Genomic DNA, 22,536 nt, shown 5'->3' on the forward strand with positions numbered 1-22,536 from the left:
CATTACCCTTCCCGAGATCTTTGCCTAAAGAGAAGTCAGGAAAATAGAGCCGCATAACTACTTTTAACTGAGTAAGTCTGTGAARTAAAAGCTTTATTTCTGCTGATTCACTGCTTACAAAAAATAACTTYAATAAGAAAGGCCTGGAATTAGCAGAATAAAAATTCACAGGTAAAAGTTTTATACAAATTCTTGTACAAAATTCTCAGAACATTCAAGAACAGACTCAAGAGTAAAAACCATTTGTGTTGAAAACTGAACTTTGCACTAAGAGTGATACTTTGCTTTTAGGTGGACGTCAAGCCCAAAATCAAAGAAATGGCATAAACATACCTGTGGAGAAACGTACAGAGAATGGGGTATGTAACAAATCCTAAAGGTCTGGTTCCACACCACTCAARTACTTCATGTTTTAAAAATTACTACTTTTCAAGTGTGTCATGATGGGAAYGGGAAACAAATATATCGATCTTGTTTTGTTTTGGTTTTCTTAGAAAGTGAATGGGACAATGTGTCTTTTTTATCAACTACTCTGAATTTTCTGTCTAGAAAGAAATTGTGATGTGAGAAGCTCTGGAGTCGTATTAATTCATGTTCTAATCTGTTTTATTCAGTGTGTGTGAAGTAAAACAAGTCACATTCTTTCACAATTGTATTGCCKGCCCACACATCTTTCTTTGATTTATCTCACTTGTATTGTTTCATGATGTACCCTTATATGTTGAAACATGAGAATGTATCTACAGATTGGGATGATTTTTCAGATGCTGTAGAAGAGCTTTCATATCCTGAGAGCCAACTCTTTGTACTGTTTTTATGCTCTTGATTAATTTCTACATGTGGGGTTTTTTTGACTAACATATTACTAGATTTTTGATTTTAGATACAAATGGCATACCATAGGCAACCTGTGAATCCTGGCTTGAACATTTTCTCTTTTACACATAAAACACAGTACATCTCTTTCAAAATTACCGTGGCTTAAAAACCTTCTATTCCTGAGCTGAAACTGCCCATACTGTCTTCTTTCTTTTCTCATCCTCAATACTAGAGAACTGTCTGTTCTCATTTGCTTAGGACCATTCTGCTGCCTTTACAAAGATACTCTAGCTATAGTTTGTTATTTTTAAACACTTTTAAATTTCAACAAGAACGTTTGAACTCAACAGTTCATAGTTATACTGTCTCTGTGAAGCRCTGTTGCTTTTCAAATGTGCATATGGCTTTTTATCAGAGTAAAATAACACTAAAAGTTTAAAAGCAAACAAATCAATTTTTTCATGCTGAGAAGTCTTAAATAAAAGAAATAACTAAAATGTTAAAAATAATTGCGCAGATTCAACAATTCTGTGTTTTCAGTTGCCTGATAATTAACATCTAAAATTCCCAAACACTTGCATGTAGCAGCAAAGTTGTTCATTCAGTTTGCTACTCATTGCAGCTTGTTTTGTGTATGGCATGTGGACCTAGGGAAAGGAATTTTTTTCCCCTATTCAAAACAGTTAATCATGTATTGCTTTCTACGTTCCTTTTCTGTAGAGAACACTGTCTAATATCCTCTGCAGCGTGGATCCATTTATCCTGCTTCCATTGTCATATTGACAATGTAGTGAGATCATGGTGCTGTAAAGTGCTGGGAGAACATAACTCTTTCATGACCTTCCCTGATCTACCCCTTCATTGTAGCTCATATACTACATTTGAGACATAATGTACTCAGAAATTAGGACTGGCATGTGCAGAATGCTTTACAATCTCACTTCTTGGCAGGGCTAATCTTCATGATAGCATGGCTTTGTATTGAATTCAATTTGCTGTGAATTTTTGTGGGTAAAGCTCAGACCTGGTAACTTGAATAAYACTGCTATTCAGTACTCTTCACATGCTCTTCACTATTCAGTACATTCACATGCCATTCAGTACTCTTTAAAAAAAAAAATCCAAAAGTTGGCCACAAAATTAACATTTTTTAGGGAACTTATCACTTAAGGGACTTTTTCCAGGTTGAGGAAATAGAAGTTATAGAAATTATTAAATGGTTKATTAACATAGAAGAAAGACTAAAACCTGAAGGAGTTGTAGTAATATAAAATTGTAGTGGGTGTATGCCAAAAATGGTACAAATTAGGTTTTGGAAGTGTTAAAAACTAAGATTTTCAATTATGCTAAATTTTAAATCAGAGGGGGAGGGGGTAAAAAAGAGGTGGCTTCAGGATCAAGGATTTAATCAGCTTACACTTACGTAATGCATTAGGCTTATTCATTGTTGCTGGCATGCYGAATGTTAGACTGGCCCTAAAATCAACACAAACCAATGGAACATTGAAGACAGCTCAAATCTTACCAAATACTCAGCATTCAGGTATATTTTTATTATGTGTACTGCTTTAATGATGAAATAGTTGATTTTTTTTACTTAATACCGGGTAGAGCGGCGAGTGGGACATGCATAGAAAACTTTAGGATGAATGTTAGTTTTATTGAATAAATCAATAGTCTTGGAAAAAATTGTGGGCAATCTGTTAAATGAAATATAGATGGTTCTATTAATTGGCATTTTGTCAAACGCAGTAAGATTTATTTTTTTGGTTCTTTGAAACTATATGTGCTTGATCAGCAATTATTTAAATAATGGTTAGCTTAAAATCACATTATGTAAATGCTTAAATTTCATTAGATTATCTTTCAAGTTAAAAATAGAATAGACTAAGTCTCTTCCAGCAGTGAAACATGCATTGTTGTAAAAGGGATGCTTACCTGTAAGTGTTCATCTGGGAGCTTTGCATTCTGCCTGGCAGAGTCTAAAGGAAAAACTCCGTGAGGTTTTGTGAGTTGACAAGTGCTCTTATTCCGGAGGTGACCTTTTGGGGTTTGCTTTTTGTTTATAACTTTATTTCTTGGAAGTGGAATTATGCTGTAATCAGGACCTGATCTCTTTCTGCCAGTACACAAAGGTAAAGATATGTRAAGATCTGGCTTACATAACTAAACATTTCCTTTTGCCAGGGAGATTGGACAGTGTCTCAAGAGGGATTCTCTTCTCTGAGAACAGCTGCCTCTTCCTCCTCTTCCTTTCTTTTGCTTGTGTAACTGAGACAGTTGGATCTGAACTCAAGTTTTAACAAGGGGAATTTTAAATAAATATGAGAAAAAATGTTTTATCATTGAGAGTAACAGACATTGGAACAGACTGTTCAGAGTCTGTGGAATTTTGATCTGGCTGAGTAAAGTCCTGAGCAGTCTGAACTGCTCCAATCAGGGCTTATTGAACCAGATGACTTCAAGAGGCTCCTTTCTACCTAAATCATTCTTTGATTCTSTGAGCAGTGSCCATGAAACAATGGTCATTCAATGCTGGGTCTTGTTTGCTTCCAGATGTCCTAGCATGATCCAAGCATCATTTCACAGAATCAGCAGCAGTRTGTGAACAGCGAGGCAGAGCAAATACAGGCGAAACCACTGGGGGTCAGTGGCAGACAGGAGAGGGATTGGGGAGCCCCATCCCGGTGCAGCTGCCGGTCATCCATAGGAGACGTGGATCAGATGGTGCTCTCCCAGAAAGAGCACTGACTGGATGATGACAGTTGTCCAGATGAAAAGGTAATCAGATAACCCAGAAATTTCCAGAGATGAGAGAACAGGAAAACAGATGTAGCTCAGGGGTAAAAAAGGATGTGGTACAGGAACATGATGGAAGTCAAATGTATTAGACTGAATAAAAGTAGATTAGTGTAATGAAAAGAGTCTGTATATGAAGAAATATTTGTTGCTGTAGTTGCTTATATATAAACATAAAAATAATAATTTAAATATAAATTATTTTAATACATAATAATTTACTGGGGGAGCATAAAACGTCAGTTTGTGGTCTCCTATGTMATTTTCTTTTTAACTTATTTTTGCTGTTCCAAAATTCCCTCGATTTAGAGAGAATTATGTCAATAAGCCKTTTTCTTAATGGATGTTGACTGAAATTTGTACTCCTTGCCAAGAAATACMAAGTGGAACCTCATTTTATCTCACTACAGAATTTGTGTTAACACTAGTGTAAAAGAAACTAATGTAGAGCAGGAAAACTTAATCATCATCCCAAACTGGAGACACACACTCCTGCAAATTTTCTTAGTCTTGAAGCTGTGACCAGTAGATGAAATTGAGAATTAAAATTTTGTTCCAGTTAAATAAAGAGCTCATCTTCACTATGTTTGTTAAAGTGTCTCAAATCAGGCTTTTAGCAAAAACCTTACAACAAGTAATCTAACTGTTTTAGTATCMGTCARCTCTTATACTGAAGGAATTCTTTGGGACATTCCATTAATAGGTGGCTAAAAAATTTATAAAATGTACAAACAAAGCAGTTTCTCATAGTACTGATTTAATTTCAGAGAGCATATGGTTGCTGACAGAGGGTAAATACCCTCTCATGCAGTCTCTCTATTCCAGTCCATCATGACAGCAGTAAAGCTAGACTGCTTTTGTGGTGTGACTTGTCAAGGTCTGTACTTACAGTTTAGATAGATTTACAAGTGGAGCCAAAATCCTTGAACAGAATTATGTATCGTTCRTTAGTTTTTTAACCATTTGATCCATGCAAGTGTGACCAGATAAAAAGCCATTACACAGCTAATGTATGTTTTGTCAGGGGGGTTCATTTACAAGTGACTTTTACAAGTCATTCTTGCACAACCAAATAATGAAAAGTTTCCTTAAGCTGTCAGGTGAAGATACAACAAAATCTAGTTGTGAGGAAAAAGGCAAACTAGTTACATTTTTAACAGAAGCAATAAAGTCAAGAGATGAGAAATACATTAGATGTACTTGCTTGAAGTTTCTCATTTGAACTATTGAAGGATAAAGAGCTTAGTCTGGATAGAAGTTGTTCTTCAAAGCTGAACTGCAAATTCAATTTAATATAAGCTTGTAAGTATTAAGTACTCTGTTTGTAACATTTAACAATGTGCTTGGAAGAGGCTGCCRTTCACATAAGACAGGTTTTAAACAAATTTGTTTAAAATTAACAAAAACCTATGTCACTATTGAAATCTAGAYGCAGGGGTCTCACAGCATAATCAAAGCAAATAATTCCATTAAAAGATGATTTAAAACAATGTAGACACGGAGAATTACGACAGTTTGCAGAAAAGTATTTTTTTCTGAAAGAATATTCAGATGAGCTTCCTGGAACATTTTGACCTTCTAATAAAAGGGTAATTAAAGCAGATTAAAATTTCCCCAGTTTTCTGCTGCAATTTTCTCTGTTGCTTTTGTTTAAGAGACAAAAAGTTATTTTGTCTGCCATTCTTGCTCTCAGAGGTGTTCCCTCATCAAAGATATATATTCTGAAAATTGTCTCTCCGTCAGAGAGGGAGCTTTGATACCCCTACAGCAACCTTCTGCACCATCAAATTCCTAGTTCAGTTCCTAGGTCAGCGTTAATAGAGTTTGGATTTTCCACAGACTGATACAGTTCTTTGTCTGAAGCATTTTCCAGACAGCTGGCAGTATGTTGCTCTTCAAAAAAATAAAAAAAAAAAAAACCTAATCCAACTAAAGGATTTAAGGGGAAAAAATTAAATTAGGAAGCAGAAAAAGAAATTACAGTCTAAAGCTAATTTTAATACACACAAATAGCTTTTGAATTCTTGCTGGACTAGAAATCCCAGTCTTTTCACACCTCAGTGAAGRGTAGTTACGTAGGGGACATGTCTACAAGACTAATAATTGTGATCCCACAGAAAGACTTTCTATGAAACTCTAGGGAATTCAAATACTCTTGACCTCATACTTCCCACTGAGTCCTCTTTTAAACTTATTAGGCAGGATCACATATTTCTTGGATTTGGATTGTCATAAACAATGTGTTAACTTGTCATGTGCAATGTCAAATTTGTTTCTGTCCATAATGGACAAAGTCACTAGATGTTTACATTTTATGAGAATAATTTCGTAAGTTTCATTGCACTTACACTGTGATTATTTTCCTGTCACAATTTTAATTATTATCGCATTAGTTTATGGCTAATACTCACTTTTGACATCTGACTTAGTTTGGTTTGAGGAGTCTAGGGATTGTTTGACTAGCTGGGACCAGGAAACATTMTTGGAACCCACTTGGAATATTGTGAAAGGACTGTTTTCCTCCATGTCTTCTCTAATTTTTAATCTTTGTCACTCTAGATACGAGATATCTCTCAGATGGCTCTGGATATGAGAATCACAGTACAGAGACTTGTATTACACAGACATTTACACACACTCACTTGCAGTGTACAGATTCTGTAGTTCTSCTGCTCTTCTGGGCAACAAAGAGAGTTCTATGGAACAAGTTACAGGAACTGAATATATGGTTTGCTAGTCCATAACAACCAGCAGATGGGTTCCCATTTTGCAGAGGAGAAAATAGCTAAACTGCACCATTTACTGCCTCTACCTCTGCCGAATTTTTATAGGGCTAGCTTTGCTTTTCCTCACTCATGACTTTGTGGTTTTACAGCAATACTTAGTTGCAGATATCCATGGGAAGGGGAAGAGGAGAAGTCTGTATGTTTGTTTGTTTAACTATGGTAGTTATTTTCCTGCATTTGTGTTGTAGACATAAAGCAATACAATTCACTCTTTTCCCTAGATTTCTAACTAAATGAAGCATGTAAAGAATTGCTTCCAGTTGTCAGTGYACATAGAGATCCTGAGCTGCTTGGCCCTTATATAAAGTTAGAACAATTTAGAAKGAGTGTTTCAGCTGATGTATAGTATTATACACATTAATTCATRGATGTTATTTATAGATTCGTTATTTTTCTGAAGTGTTGCTGTGCAGCCCTTACACCTGCACTGTAAACTTCAATGCCCTTTGTCACAGCTGTATCCTTTTGCAGTCACATTACTATCATTTTTAGTTAAGTCAAATACTTTAATATCAAATTATTTTAAGGAAGATGGACTTGTCCTTTCCTTTAWTTCTGTAGATATTTGCAGGAGACATGTTATGAAATTCACTGCACAGCTCTGAGAGCTTCAGTGTGAAGGTCTGAGAATTTGGACTATCGCTCTGTCATTGAGCAGCTTTCAGTTCAGAGCAGGAGACCCTACTGGTCCATGCAAGGCCAACTATTCATTTTCAGTCCAACTTTAGAGCTCTGTCTTTTATGTAGCTGTGTCATTTGCAGATCAGTGATTTCTCTCATCTTTTCCATGGTCTCTGTGGTGTTCCTTATGCAGTGCTGCTGTGGCCTCCTTTCTCTGACAYACCTTTCCATGTTCACTGACTTGTTCATTTGCTTTCCTGTCCATCTTGCCTCTGGATGCCAGGCATACCTATTTCCCACCTGCATGTTTTTCCCAGGCGAGTGAGCCTTTCCATTTCTCTGTTGTTTCTGCAGTTGCCTCCAGATCTAATTGTTGTTAAGTTTGTTCCCCCTGCAGTCTTCCTCGGATCAAAGCCGAGAAAAATGAAAGTCCCTCTGGCTAATTTAGGAGCAAGGGAGTTGAACTTGTTCTTCTTCTCGTATTCCTAGTGGATGATCTTACTCTACAGCTCATACCTTTACTTSCTTGCTAAAAATAAGTCTGTTCTTTATTCAGTTGGAATAGTCACTGTATTGTTCTTGGACATAGAGTTCTTCAGTGCCTTTATGGAGACCCATTTGGCTGGATCTCTTGTATAAGTGCACTGAATCACACTCGAATTACTTTCTTGAAAGAAGGAAGATAGGGTGAACTTGCATGTCATTCGTGAGTTTGACAAGGTAAATTACAGCTTTTTATGCTTTGGGGTTTTATCTTCTACAATATCCCAATTTGTAGGTATGTAAAAAATTGTTAATGGGGTTTAGTATTTTCTGCAATGTTCAATATTTAAAGATTCTTAGATYTAAATTTTGGCTTGTTTCAGTCTTCTCTGGCTTACAGATTCTTGATTTATGCTATTGCACACATGCTTTAGCTTTATTGCTGCCTCATATATTCATCTTGTTGCATGCAAGATTTAAGAAAAAGCTGAATTATGTATGGAAAAGCAAATAGCAAACACTGGAAAGGTTATTTGCATAAGATTGTGGTATCTATTCTGACTGTACTGTTTGCCTTTTATCTTAGGCAGTCTTTGTTAATAATGAAACTCTTTGTTAAAGTTTCAGGTGGTATGATTTGCTGTCACTTWAAACAGTAAAATTTCATACAAAAATCAATKATTTTCCTGATCTCTTTGGTATTCAGTTTTGGCTTAGCAGTAGTAATACTACAAAAATACAAAGGAACAAATAATCTCTCTTTTTTTTAAAGCGAAATTGTCTATATTCTTATATTTTCAGTTCAACCTGATAACCGTGAAAGAACTGTGTATTGCTCAACATTTTCCATTGAATATGAAAAGTGCAATGAATCAAGCTGATTATAGTTGACAGCTGGCTTGATCTTGCCGTGATTAGGTCTTTTACTGCTGGCAAAATCCACTAGCCTTTTCCGTTAGCTGATTGCTGATGAATGCAGAGAGACAGCTTTTCATATCGATAAAGAGTTTGGGGAAACCTTTATCCCATTTGGAGTAAGATTAAAAGGCATCCTACCTACTATTGATTGCACTGAGCCAAAAAACCATGCAGGAACTGGTAAGATGTGCATGGTTGTTGTTTTGGCTTGTTCACAACAAACTGTTAAACCGGTAGTGTAGACAGAAAACAGCAGAAAGATGGAGCTGAAGCGTGTTGAAGCATCGCAAATGTTTACAGCTGACGGGCAGTGCTGCGAAATAAAGATGTGCTCTCTTGCAATTAGATGGGAAAATAGTGAACAGGTAACTAATTACTTTTCAAAATTTGTTAGTTTTACACTTTGGTGGACATGTTATTTAAGTGCTGTGTAGCTTTCTCACTTTTAATTTAAATGATTGTGGGTTTAGTTGTCACATGACTGGAATGCAAACCAGCTCGGGTTTTGTAACACCTTATCTCTGAATTGAAATTCTGGGTTAATCAGATTTTGTTACGTGCATTTGCTATCTTTCTTACAYTTTAAGACCTTATCAAAAGCTTGTTACTTCAAAATGTCATGGTCAACTTCTGCTTTTGACAGTTTGGTTTTATGGGAAGTACAAGTTGTACACTAAGGTCACAACATGTCTTTCAGTTACCGGATACTTATTTTCAGTGCTTTTGTGTTTTAGAACTGTTTTATTATGCTGTTCTCATATGAAAAATATTACATCACCACMGAAAAATTTCATATTGGAACCATTATTTAAGGGAAGAATGAACACAGAATTAGTGCTAAACGTGTTATTCAGACTAATGATAAGTACATCTTAACCATCCTTAGAAATCCTGTCAGAATAAGTGTTGCTTTTAGAAAAGACCCAGAAAAATACAGTTTCAAGGCTATTTCGAAAGGATGTAGATGGTRTTTTCAACTGTGTATTGTAACTTGTCTGTTACTCAAAATCACTATGAGTAAGAGGATTGGTGTTTTAAAAAGGGCTGTGATTTTGTGCACAACTGATATTTCAACAAKAATGCGTAATCTCTTTTAAGATGCTTTTTTTAGGAGTATGAGGTTGATGTTTTAATTAAAATCAGCTACTGGGTATTTTAGCCAGCACTAAAATTAATGTAGACATGGTTAAGATTTCTGTGGCTGTTTAAAAGTGGCTGCAAGGACAAGGAAGAAAGTAGTGCTTTAAATAAACAAGTTTCAGATRCTAGTTTCCTAGAAGTAATTTATAAACAGTCTATTTCAGATGTAGCAGATGTTCARTATATGCTTAAATCCATTTCTAATTCTGAAAATCTATTTCAACATTGTTTTCATTTTTGTTAAGTTCTGCCTTTTCTTAGCTGTTCTGCTTAAAATAGACAGCWGCCTCACTAAGAAAGTGATATGAGAAAACAGGAAATCTGGAGTCTGTAGCTTACACTGAGTAGACTTTAAACATTTTATTATGGAATGACTCATGAGATCAGCAAGTTGGAGGAATTACTAACAAGATAGTATAGATTGAGAGAGGTTGAGATTTTTATCAGATAATGTGACATTTTTCAGCAAACTGTGATGCAGCTGAAGCAACTTTATTGTAAGAAACTGCTAGTGTATTTATTTGCATGACACAATATTATTTTATTAGCATTTTGGAGTAAAATTACCCGATTCCATTTGTGGTGTGAATTTCAGGATTACTTTATTATCATGAGATAGCACACATTAGGTAGATTTTCCTTTAATTCCCAATATTCTGGGTATCTTTTCTGGGTTTAATTAGCTTGTTCRTTTCCATTAAGCTAAAAAAAGGCACGTGCTATTGTCATTGGATTCTTTAAAATGGATTTCTGCTATCGGCATGTTTCTGACCCAATTAAAAAAATGCAAGGCTGAGCTGTGGATAAAGCCACTAAACTGGAAATAATGTCATCCATGTCGAGATCAGCAAAAACTCTATTTCAGTTTAAATAAAACCAGATATTTTCTTTTGTCTTTTTAAGCATTACACATGAGTTTAGACAAAGGATTTTCAAGTTGYCTTTGTTGTACATGTCACTAAGATCAGGTTTTATGGAAAACGTGGTAAAAAATCTATTAATTCTTGAATTTGATCATATATAGGATCAATATRTTTCAGAAATGCAGAGAGGTTTGAATCGTTGATCTTCAGCAGATGTTCTRTCTCCTCCTATAGACCTCAGGGAGCACAAGAAAGCCACATACTTTTGACATAAGACCTRTCTGATGCAGGATTGGTGTAATAAATTCAGATATCTTCCATCTTTTTTCCTCATCATTACTGTTGTGCCAAGGACAAGTACCCAGGTGCGTGTTGGATATTCTCACCAGCAGCCCTTAAAGCTTTTTTATCAACTGGCCTGTTTAGAACAAGATTCATTATTTTGAATGAGGCTTAGGGCAAAGATGGTACACGTCTGGGTTTCTGCTGCTCATGTCCAAGTTAGCATTGGAGAATTAGGAAGTCTTTTGGTAGATTCAGGTGGCAAAGCAGGCTGTTCCTTTCTTCCCTGTTCTGGCAGTTTGGAGTTGCTCAGCCAGAGTTGCTTTGCTGTAAAGCAACAGTTCCTTTGCTGTAAATGCTGCACAGAGGGGGAAATGCAGAGGAAGTGACAGCTCCCTGGTTTGGGGAGGCTGACAATTCTCAGAGCACTGATCCCAGTCTGGAGTTTGCTGGCTGGAGAGCACTTCAGCCTACCCCTTTTCATTTTATGGTTGTCATTCTGCTTCATTCTGGGAAAATGCTCGTTTATGTAATRACTTCACTCCCTTTTTGCCCACATGCTCGTATATCTACTTCTAGACCTGTCAGTTCTGTTTGTCATGTAGCTCTATAGATTTCTGGGGTTTGACAGCTCTGCAAAGGTAAATGCCTAGTCTGGAGAGAAGTTTTGTATTCCCTCCTGTGCCCTAGGAAGTAAGAGCAACTTAAAAGTGCTATGGATTATGAAAAGCGGAGTCTTTCACTATGTGTAATAAAACCAAATACACTTTACTTTGCATTTTCATGTAGCCATTTTAAGCCTTCTCAGGAGCAACTTGCAGTATCTTTCTGGCCTCTGCTGTCCTCTCCTATTAGGGTGGTGAAGATATTTTCTTTTTGCTATGCCAAATTGTACATCTCCTTAATGAATCTCACATAAGGGCATAAATTCTTTCATGAGCTCAAAGTTGTTTCTTCTTGGATTTTTCACTCTCTGTTGCAGTTTCTGCCTCWAATAGTACTGTGGTTTTGGGGGCGTTGGGGTTTTGGTTTTGTGATGAGTGTGTATCCCCCACCCACCAGCATYTGATTGTGCTGGTGTGGTCCCCATTTGGATCAAGAATGTTTCTTTCACGTTTTTTCTCCTTGAGGATATGGTTACCTTTACCATCACAGGAAGTGAGGTATGGAGGGCCTCAGAGAAGGATTGTTGTATTTTCTTCCCCCAAAAATGTTCCTTATCTGTACAACAGTTTTAGAGTGGCAGCCTATGTAAAGAATAAATGGTGTAGCAGGGCTACAGGGGTCCCTGCTGCATTATCTTCAGGAGCTGCTCTGTATTGACTTTTTAATAAATTAATAGATGGTTGAAAGTAGTGGGATACAAGCAGGAAAACTTTCTGGGTCACCCTTTTGATGGCCAAAAGCAGAACCAGCTCTTCTGGGCTCCACAGTACAAGCTAAAGCACAGACTTTTTKGACTCTGTGTGCTGGCTGATCACATTTTAAGTTATGTCGACCTTGGCAGTTGGTGGTTTCACCTCAGATTCACTTCTGACTGTGACAAGAGCAGAACAAAGTGGTGGAACAGAGTRCAAGAAGAGAAGTAGTAAATGTGGGAGTAAGGATAGAGGTGATGGAGGTAAATGATAGAAAGATAACTAGAAAATACGTGAGAGTTCATAGTACATGATTGAGTATACAAGAATATCCACAGGAGAAGGTGGAGCTTGGCCAGTTTCAGGAAGCTTGAGGTACTTGAATCTGTCGTTCCTGGTAAAGAGTTTTGGGAAGGGAACTTCAGAAGACTTGTGTGGGAGATGGGTGTGAACTAAAAAGAAGGAAGGGATAGATAAGAGAAGYTAATGACATAGTGGTTCTTGCAAACCTAGAAAAAGATCCGCAGAGATAGYATGCAGGAAATTATTAGTAAGTTCTTGTACTACTCTGCTTTTCTTTTTCAATTAATTGGTCACACTATGCTTTACATTGGGTGTTGCTGAACTCCAAAGCATGAGATYGCCAGTCCTTATGGTGGCCTCTAAAGCTTTTGAATATTTCTTTTTTTCCTTTAAAGATGTTTTGAAATCATAACAGGCTCAGGTGTGAATTTAGTGTATGTTTCATTATTATTTTTAAAGTAACTGTTCTCACTAGTGCAAACTTAGAAAATTATCAGAAAGAAGTATCTTCATGGGTTAAGCATGGAGGCAAAAAAAAGCAAAAAATCAGACCATCCCAATTATCATCTTTTAAAAAATCATCTATTCAAAAGGTTAGTCTCATAGGGTTTTTATTTTAATATTGACATAATTAGATTCCTCTTAAAAGGGAGTTTTCTTTTGGGARTAAAGGCAAAAAACCACTGGAATCTGTCCTTATTGCTTCCATCCCTTGACTACAGGACATCCTGCTTGTCAAAGAAATATTTTGAGTTCAGGTGCAATTTTTCATTTACCATTGTGAATTGCCAATGAGTAAGCCATTCATAATAGCCCACAAGCATGTAGACTGAGGAGTTTGTGATATTAAACAGTAGAGAAAGGAGGGAGGAACAAGAAGATGAATTTTCAGGGTGACAAGACTAATATGTAGAAATAAATATTAAAGGAGGTTCRTTTCCTTAATTAAATGCCTAAGGTRTGATTTGTTTTGAGGCTKCTTGTAAACTGGTTCCCAAACTATTTAATTACTACTGTATAAGTCATCTCACCTGTCTCAAAAATATTAATCATCAAATGGTCAAATATTAGCTTGTAGTAGGAGGGTGATGTCAGAAGCTGAAACTCCAGTTCATTACAAGTTCTATCTTTCATCATGCCCTTTTAAAGTGCATGTTAAATAACATAAATACAATTTTTTTAAGATSCCTGTCAATATTAAGAAATTGGTGAACATAGGTGTAAATTATTCTTGTCTATATGAGACATAMATATTACTTCCTCAGTGCCTAATAAAGCAGTTTTTGCTCTGTGGCATTTCATTTAGGAGTTCATCTCTGTAAATGCTGCTGTGAATCAATGAAAAGAAATTTACAATTCAGCAAAACTGTCTGCTTTGATGTATCACCATGTAGCAAATGAATCTCTGGAATCTGGAGGAGTAGGTATTTGCAGTGGCTTTTTAGTACCTCCTTCAGAAGTCGGTACTGTAGGAGGTTGGTTTCCCTTGCTCCAGGAGGAAGGAGGAGATCTGGACCTTAAATGTGATAGGCTCGTGTTTGTTATGAGAGGTGAGTGTGTCTGACTTCGTGGATGGAATTATTAGTAACTAGCAGGAACAGCACAAACTTAAGAATCTGGGAAACCAACAACCTCATTAAAGAACTGAAAACGCAGCAGTATCTTTGCTGGCATAGCCTGAGGTTCTGRAGAAGGACTGAGACCGACTTTTTTCTGTGGTGGTGTTTGCATACAGATTATTGCACGCAGATTCAACTAATATGAAGGGCTCTAAACTAATTGATTTAACTAGATCTCGACAAGAGAAGGATTCAGTGTTCTTGATGCTGTTTCAAAAATGAAGCTGTGCTGTTCTGGAGATCTGAAAGCAGCAGCGGTCTAGCTGAAAAGAATTGATTTGATGTTGAAGAGGAATTTTGCTTGCTCTGTTTACTGCTTTTGCCATGTGGATGAAAAGGAGAAAACTGCGAGTGAAGTTACAGGTTCAGTGCTACGTTTCCTCAGCTGTCTATTTTCTGTTCTAARTATAGTGTAGCTCTTGGAAGTGAAAGGGATACTTGTTGGTATTCAGGGAGGTGAACATTAAAAGATTTCTCATAGGGTGTTTATATTTAAATGGTTAATTATCACTGTTTCCCATGTTCTTGTGCTTTGCCRTTTATAAAAGGTTTTTAGACATTACTCTTTCTAAATGGAACATTTTRTAGTAGTTAATAGCTTCTTCAAGGAGATGCCAATATTTGCATTAATCATATAATTAATCTRTATTTTACATGATACAGAATTATACAGTACTTTTGCCGGTCATTATGAGAGACACTTTCAAATATGCCTTTTAAAGCAGTAAAAATTCTGAGCTCTTGGATTTTTAAAATGGGTTGGGGTTTTTTTTTGTTTGTTTCTGGTGCTTTTACAAACCACTTTCTTATAGTCATTGTGCATTCCAGGTTACCTTACCCATTTAGAAAATCTTTAATTTTCACGTGGTGAAATGGYTTTTTTACTTTGAAATGTACACAACCCCTATACAGATAACACTTTTTGAGTCTGGATATATTTTTAACAAGATTTAACAAGCCTTCATGCCATTCTGAGYGCCTTATAGGAATTGCCTGCAGAACCCAGTAGAAACAGATGTAGAGATTTTTTTTTTTTCTGCCAATTGCTCATGCCAACTGAAGTCAGCAGAGCCTGAACATGTTTTGGGAGCAGCATCTGGTTTTCTGTGTTKTTTTCTTGTCGCAAGTAGTACATTTTGTTTTGTGGATGGCACTTGGAGAAGCTTCCTTACTTTCTTAGCTAATTAGTGCCTTTCAGTCAGTAATTAATAATAAAATGTCTTTCTCAGTGGCCACTTGGTCTGAAAGAATATTGGAAAGGATKCTGCATAAGTCATGCTAATAAAAGAAGTACACACTAGTAGGTTCTATTTTTTTCCCTGTGTTGAAATAGAAAATTAGTGTCTGGAGTGGACTTCACCTCTTTTAATTACTTCTGTACTATAAAAATTTTTCATTGTTGTTGACTAGTAAAAGGAATTTCAGTTGTTTCTTGTAAGAATTGTAATTTCACTTCATTATTTATTCAGTGGGAAATGTTCAAACGATAACTTTATCTAAATAYTTTAGCTGATGTGTCTGTATCATGTGTTCAAGATGCAGCAGCTTTAAAAGTCAGTGATCCAAATCTGGCTMATTTTTATGATTGACCTTGAGATGTATCTCTTGAAGAATTATATGCAGCAACAAGAAATACTAATTTAGGTAGAAAAAAATCAGTTACTTTAAAACAAATAGTATTTTCCTTTCCTAAATGAAGCTTAAAGAAACAGTTCTATATTGTGCATTGGTTGGAGAACTGATACTTACTTACATGGGAGTTTGATGTAGAAATATGAAAAAAGCCATTCAAAGTGCCTCYGACACGGTGGTGTCAACAAGATGTTTCTTAGAGTGAAATACAAGGACTTTTTAGTTTTGTATAGTCAAAGTCAGAATAAATCTATTCTCTAACTATTGGGAAATATTATGACTATTAGCAGGAGATACATCACTGGCCATCAGGAGGATGGGCACAAAAAGCAGGGCGGCTAAATCAGTTTTCCTGTGGGATCAGGTGTGATCAGATCTATAATTTGATGTGTGATCAATTTTGGGCAATGGGGGCAATGTTTTGGTATATTTTTTTTTCTGTGTGTCTGTAAAATGTTCAAATCTTACTCAATTTTATAAGCATTTAAAACAGTTTTGTTTATCAATATATCCAAAATATTTAAATATCTTTTCTTTTTCAGCAGTATTGACTATATTGGGAGTAGCAAATTATGTAATTTTTACTTGGTTTACCAATGGTGTACTCATGTAATTTGGTGAAAACCTCCATTATTTACTGCATTATTAGAGTGTAGTAGTCTAGCTCTTATATTGATCCAATAAATTGATTGAATTGCATGTAAATACTTTGAAACAGATGTTGGGCTATTTGGAATTTTGCAGCATAATTTTTCAAAGACTGGTATTTTCTTTCTGTGTAAATTCTGAAGTTGTGGTTAAACCCTGCACTTGTGAGGTTATGGGGTTTGGATTTCTGAGTAGCAAGTGTCAGATTCTGGAATTTTTCTTGGTACATTGCACTCTCATTCGTGAGATTGCATACAAAGAAGTGTGGTTGAAGTAATTTCATGTATACCTSTAAATTGTGTTTGTTGATAGAACTGTGGATATACTGAAGCATTGCATTCGTTTTTTAAAACACATGAGATTTGGTCACACACATTGYATGAATTTTAAAGAATTTTCATCAACTGTATCTCTCCTAATTTTGTAGACTGTGTTAGTTTTSAAGTGCAAAATGAGTGAGAAAAAATTTTGCTAAAATTTTGCATTTCATTCAAAGTCATAGCCACTTACTTAACTAAAGGGGATCAGCTTTACTTTGCTTCRCTTGTACAGACTTTTTCACAGATCCATAACCTAAATGGTCCCAATATTAACTGAATTTTCATAATCTTCAGATGTGAGCTTAGTGACCCTTTATCTAAGGGTTCTCATGTGGTATTACCCTGTGCTAGGTGAATAGTGTGAACCAGCAGTTTAAGCTGCCAAGGCAGTTATGCTGAAAATATTAGGAAAGAAAAGCAGCTTCAGATTCTTGTACTGCCTTCTTATGCCAGTGCCATCAAACATCTAAACAGAGAGGTGTTAAATGCAGGATAAGGGCTCTTTTTTCTTTTCTTGTTTGTTTTGTCTCTTAGTGTTTTCCTCTCCATCCACTTTTCCACTTTTTGCTTTTTCTGCCTCTCTGCATGGTCTGCGTCCCTCTTTTCTGCTCTGATGTTCCTCACTCTTTCACAGATGCCCACCATTACTCTGAGGACTTGGGAGGAGCATTTAACCTTCCTCTGAGGAGTGGGGGTTTAGCTTGTCTGGCCAGAATGGCCTAATACGCATTCATGTGACATTTTCTGTTCTTCAGGTTGGGAATCCACGAGTTGAGCTCACTCTTTCTGAACTGCAAGATATGGCTGCCCGACAACAGCAGCAGATTGAAAATCAGCAGCAAATGTTGGTTGCTAAGGTAATAATTATATACAGATCTTTTTTTTTTTTTTCCCAACATATGCAGGCAAAGTTTCATGGATAGAGAAAAACACACCAAGTCATTTCATCATTTTACCAGAATAATCTTAACCTAGGCAATACGCAGTCTTTCAGTATAAATACTACTATAAAAACCTATGTCATGTATCTTTATAAAAATAGTTCTAAGGTTAATTTATCTCTCTTGTGTGGCCCCCTTCATGATCTGTAGCAGAACTGGATYGACTCCATGCTCATCTTTAGTAGCTCATTCATTCCAGTACAGTGATAGTGGTATGAGATGAGAATATGCCCAGTTCTTAACTATTCATGTATTACATTTCCAAGTCTCAGAGATTGAAGAATCTAAATATGTTTGCAGAGTGGGTAGGGGATTTAATGGTTTTGACATTGTTGTTGATGTTGTTTGAAGTATTGTAATATACAGTATGCCTTCAATGCTTGGAGTACCTAGGAGTCAACCTATTGATTCTGCTGTTCTTTCTTGATGGAATTAATATTTTTTTAAAAAATTTTTCTCCTGTACCCAGCAGAAGAACTATTGTTTAGAACAGGAACRTGATCTTACAGCAGGTCATCTTGTTTAAAATGGTCTGTTGGACATATTTTGTTATMTTTGGGAAGCTGGATAACAGTGCTGGAAATTTATTTTGCCAACAGCAAGAAAACTGTTAGTAGTGTCAGAAGACAAATGCCAGAGGAAGCAACACAGATGTATKTGAATGAGTGTTCAGACTAGGGCTGTATTTGCATATCTATGTAAATACATTTTTTTTGGTCTAAAAATATCTTGAATCTCTTCTCTAAAACAGATTTTTTAACTGAATGTTTTCTAGGTCTGGCACATATTTTAATGAAATACAACCTTTTCTTCTTTGTGGAAGTAGAACACCTGATCMAAGTGATAGGTTTTTCTAAGTTAATGTGGGGATTTTTTTTTTAGATAAATGGGTAACCAGTACCTCTTGTTTAAAACCTCCTTTTGTCAGGAACAACGTTTGCGTTACCTGAAGCAGCAAGAACGTCGTCAGCAGCAGTCTGTTTCTGAGAGTGAAAAGCTTCAAAAGCTTAAAGAACGTGTTGAAACCCAAGAGACAAAGCTGAAAAAAATCCGTGCCATGAGAGGACAAGTAGACTACAGCAAGATGATGAATGGCAATCTGTGTATGTGGAATTCTTAATTTATTTCATTTACTGTTCACTGCATGACTGGCAAATAATGCTATATTGTAAGTCAGTATAGCATTGAAGCAGGTTTTCAGATAGAATGGTTTTTGTCTTATGGGAGTTTCCATGAAATTTGTACGTGACAKAACTTTTTATTAGTTTTGTGTAGTCAAAGTCAGAATAAATCTATTCTCTAACTATTGGGRAATATTATGRCTATTAGCAAATTTGCAATACAGATATTTTATGTGTGCATATATATACTAGATGCAAAGCTAATGTGGTGTATTTATTAATAATTGTAGAACTAAAAAATTCATAACTTTGCTTTATTTAATTGTTTTTTTTGTTATTTTTATCTTGTTAATTTTAGCAACTGAAATTGAGCATATAAGTGCCATGTTCCAGGAAAAGCAGCAGGAGCTGCAGGCTGCAGTGTTAAAAGTGGATCAACTTACTCAGCAACTGGAGGATTTAAGGAAAGGGAAACTGAATGGGTTTCAGTCTTACAATGGACAAATGACAGGGCCTGCAGCAGTAGAATTAAAGAAGTTGTATCAAGAGCTACAGGTAAGTAACAAAAAGATGCTATTTGAATTACAACTGTAGTTTTTAGAAGTTGTATTATGGCAATTTGGTTCTGTTACATCTCATGAACGTCGTTTCTTTGAATGCTGGTAATGTGTGAGGTTGTAGTTGGCATGTAACCTTTTTTTCCAGAAAGAACTTCATTAGCTTTAAAAAACTATTTTGTTTCCTACACACGTAATGATACAAAGTGTTCAGGTGTTTTGAAGGGCATTTCTCAGCCCCTAATRCTGAAATACTGAATGCCCACCTAATTTACTATTTGTTCTAATCTCTCTGAAAAAAATCTTTGTAAAATTWATTTTGATACTTTTCTATTTTGCACTGAACTAGGTATAGCAAGCTCACTCAGATGTCATCTTAACTTGGAGACATGACTGTAATTAAAACAAAAAGTGTGTTGTGAAAATATAGTTATATTGTGTGGTGTAAATAAACAAAATACATAAGAATTAAAAATAATACATTTTAATAGAATAATAAAAAATACAAGCTGCACTGTATAGTGCAACATAGCTGCAGTGTATTCACACGAATATTGTGAATATATTGTATTATATATATTGTATATATATGTATTCCCTGCATCAATACCATATATCTGCTCCAAGAAGATAGTTCAAGCTAGAGTGTAGTTCTCACAATAGTAATTAAATATTCAATTTACTTTGAAATTTTGTCCAATTTGGGTGCTAATGTATTAGGATTTTGAGGGCTTTTCTTTTTTACTCATGTACTTTATTGTGATCAAGGTAACAGCTCCAATATGTTTAATATTTTTGAACAAATTTAAATTTCAAAATTAGTCTCATTTATTTAGATGAGCAATACAACATACAAATTGATGTATCATGTTTCCATGCACTAGGAATAAGGGTCCTTTTTCTCTCTTTTTCCCCCTTTCCCATTTATACAAGGCATATCTGCCTTTGAGTATTTCTAAGTGCAAAGATGCTCAAAGATAAAGATTTCTTTCTTGTGCTTCACAATGATCCCATATGTGTTTATCAAGACTTAAATTTGCCTCAGGTGTTTTTTGCTTGTAACTTTACCGTGAAAATTGGAACACGGAGACAAGGTCTGAGTTATTGAAGGTATGAAAAAATGCCAGTGGCAAAGCAAGAGAAATAATTATAAAGAGTGTCATGGTTGATTTAAACCATTAAGGTAATCCACCTCATAATCTACTGGAAAACTGCTGTGAAGCTTTCAGTTTAATGCCCACACAGAGAGGAAAATCTGTGCCCAATCTTTGCTCTAGCAGTTCAGTTCACCCCCGTTCTAGACATCAGGAAGTTTCATGTGGAACTGGAAACAGAATCAATAGCATAATTTCTGTTACAAGTTTTGTATCACTTAGTTTTTGTGATAGACAAACTGTCTTGTACAAGCATAACTTTTAACAAATATTTTCTATGATTTAGTTCTTGACAGTAGAATTCAGTTCTGAAATGTCTTTATGCCTTATTCCTCAATCCATTTTCTATAAATGGCATGCAGTCTGTGTGTATTTAATATACATACACTAGGCTTTTAGGATATTCTCTCACTGTTTTCTTGTAAGAGTTGTTCATATTGCAAATGCTAACTTGACAGGATGTGTACAAGCGTAAATTAGAGACATCAGAACAAGTTGCTGATCCAAGTTGCTTTGGKTTTTTTAGCACTGTATTAAAAACCAACTTGCCAAGGGACAGAACAAGAACTGTCCTGACAAGTGGGTTTTTATTTTCTGATTTTTTTTTTCTTTTTGAAGATCCGTAACAGGCTTAACCAGGAGCAGAACTCCAAGCTCCAGCAGCAGAAAGAGCTCCTAAACAAACGCAATATGGAGGTGGCTATGATGGACAAGAGAATCAACGAGCTGCGCGAGCGACTGTACAAGAAAAAAGTTGAGGCACGTCAAAAAGAAAACATTCCTGTAAGATAAACTGTTAAAAGGGCCACACTTCAGTTTATCAAGGGCCTAKAAAAACTACATAGAATCTCACTTTTTCCCAGTCAAGTAATACGGTTACATATAAAAACCTATGATAAAAGTAGCAGGTTTCTTAAAACTATTCTGAGGTTCCTCATAGATATCCAAAATGACAGAACATGTTTCTTTTTATTTTTTTTTATGGCACAGGCAATACTGTATTAAAAATCAGAGGAGCATATATTTCTAGGAAGGATAGTATGACTATGTGCTATGTTTCAAAGCATGAATGCATTAAAAATTTGGGTCTTAAAAAATACTGGTCTTCCTGTAAGAAAATGGATTAAAAATGTATCCATATTTGATAAAGTTAGGCTTAATAGTTGTCTGGAACTTCAGAAGTATTTTAGAGATGAGTTCTGGATTTCCATATTRCTAGCTGGAGGTATTGATTTAAAAACCCAACCCATACATATTTGATAATATAAGAACTCATTTTAGACCATTTGCTTGACAAAGGCACAATGAAAGAGACCTTAAAGAGACAAAGGTATCTGCAAGAGATGTATGTGCTGTGACTAAGAAATTAATTTTTGAGGTGTTGATWAAGGAATAAAGTTTGCTTTCTACTGCTTTTTTTTYCCTCTTTTTGTAGAAGCATGGAGTTTAAGTTAATTATTAWKGTGTCCTAGCTACAGTGCATGGTTSTARATAATTTAGAAGCCCCTATTAATGCAGAAAGGTCTCTAWTAAAGGGACATTCACGTTTCAATTTGTCTGATCATTTTCAGTTGAATCGTATTAATGGAACTTCATCGCCCCAGTCATCCCTGAGTGCTTCGGGAAGGGTGGCAGCAGTAGGACCTTACATCCAAGTTCCAAGTGCTGGCACTTACGCTGTACCAGTAGATCCAGTTAAGCCACAGTCTCTCACCATTGCTCCTAACTCAACACATGGAAGATCAAAATCTGGTAAGTACTTGTGTGATGTTTGTTAATACATACAGTTTGAAAAGGGGCTATAAAGAAAATAAGTAATCTTAGGAAATCCAATGTTGGCCTAATTTCTGTAGTGGAAGAGGCAAGTTTCAGGTGTGTTAATATTGCTGCGTGAATTGGACATCAGTCATTTGATAAATAGCATTTTTGCCTCTTTCACTGAATTTTCCTTAGGAGATTTAGTGTTTTCTTTGAAATTTTACTGGTACATCCCTAAAAGGAGCACATGTTCTTCACGGATTCTGTGTTGTGTCTTTAATAGCTTATTCAAATTAGTTCRTGTGTTTGAATAAAATAATGAAATCAACTTTGTGGAAAACTGTGTTATAAGTAACTAGTTACAGTGTACTGCTTTTTGTCAAGTAAAACAAAGCTAGTGAGTAAATAATAATA

General features: G+C 35.7%; 1 protein-coding gene across 8 annotated transcripts in view; it reads left to right on the top strand.

Moving 5' to 3' along the window:
* The window catches only part of PPP1R13B (protein phosphatase 1 regulatory subunit 13B), a 79,074-nt gene that overhangs the window by 43,339 nt on the left and 13,199 nt on the right, over positions 1–22,536 (top strand). For 3 of the 8 annotated variants that reach the window (XM_057365703.1, XM_057365701.1, XM_057365704.1), the window contains exons 4-9: positions 292–359; positions 17,347–17,448; positions 18,461–18,635; positions 19,012–19,208; positions 20,983–21,147; positions 21,936–22,116. In XM_057365703.1, coding sequence (XP_057221686.1) covers positions 292–359; positions 17,347–17,448; positions 18,461–18,635; positions 19,012–19,208; positions 20,983–21,147; positions 21,936–22,116 — 888 coding nt within the window. Of the gene's footprint in view, positions 1–291; positions 360–7,621; positions 7,746–13,848; positions 13,923–13,948; positions 14,355–17,346; positions 17,449–18,460; positions 18,636–19,011; positions 19,209–20,982; positions 21,148–21,935; positions 22,117–22,536 lie in introns of those variants that run through there. The other 5 variants (XM_057365702.1, XM_057365705.1, XM_057365708.1 and 2 more) reach the window with 4 other exon arrangements.

This window comes from Malurus melanocephalus, unplaced genomic scaffold, assembly GCF_030028575.1.
Source record: "Malurus melanocephalus ecotype Western Australia unplaced genomic scaffold, MMel_1.1 scaffold_57, whole genome shotgun sequence".
In the NCBI taxonomy this organism is placed as follows: domain Eukaryota; kingdom Metazoa; phylum Chordata; class Aves; order Passeriformes; family Maluridae; genus Malurus; species Malurus melanocephalus.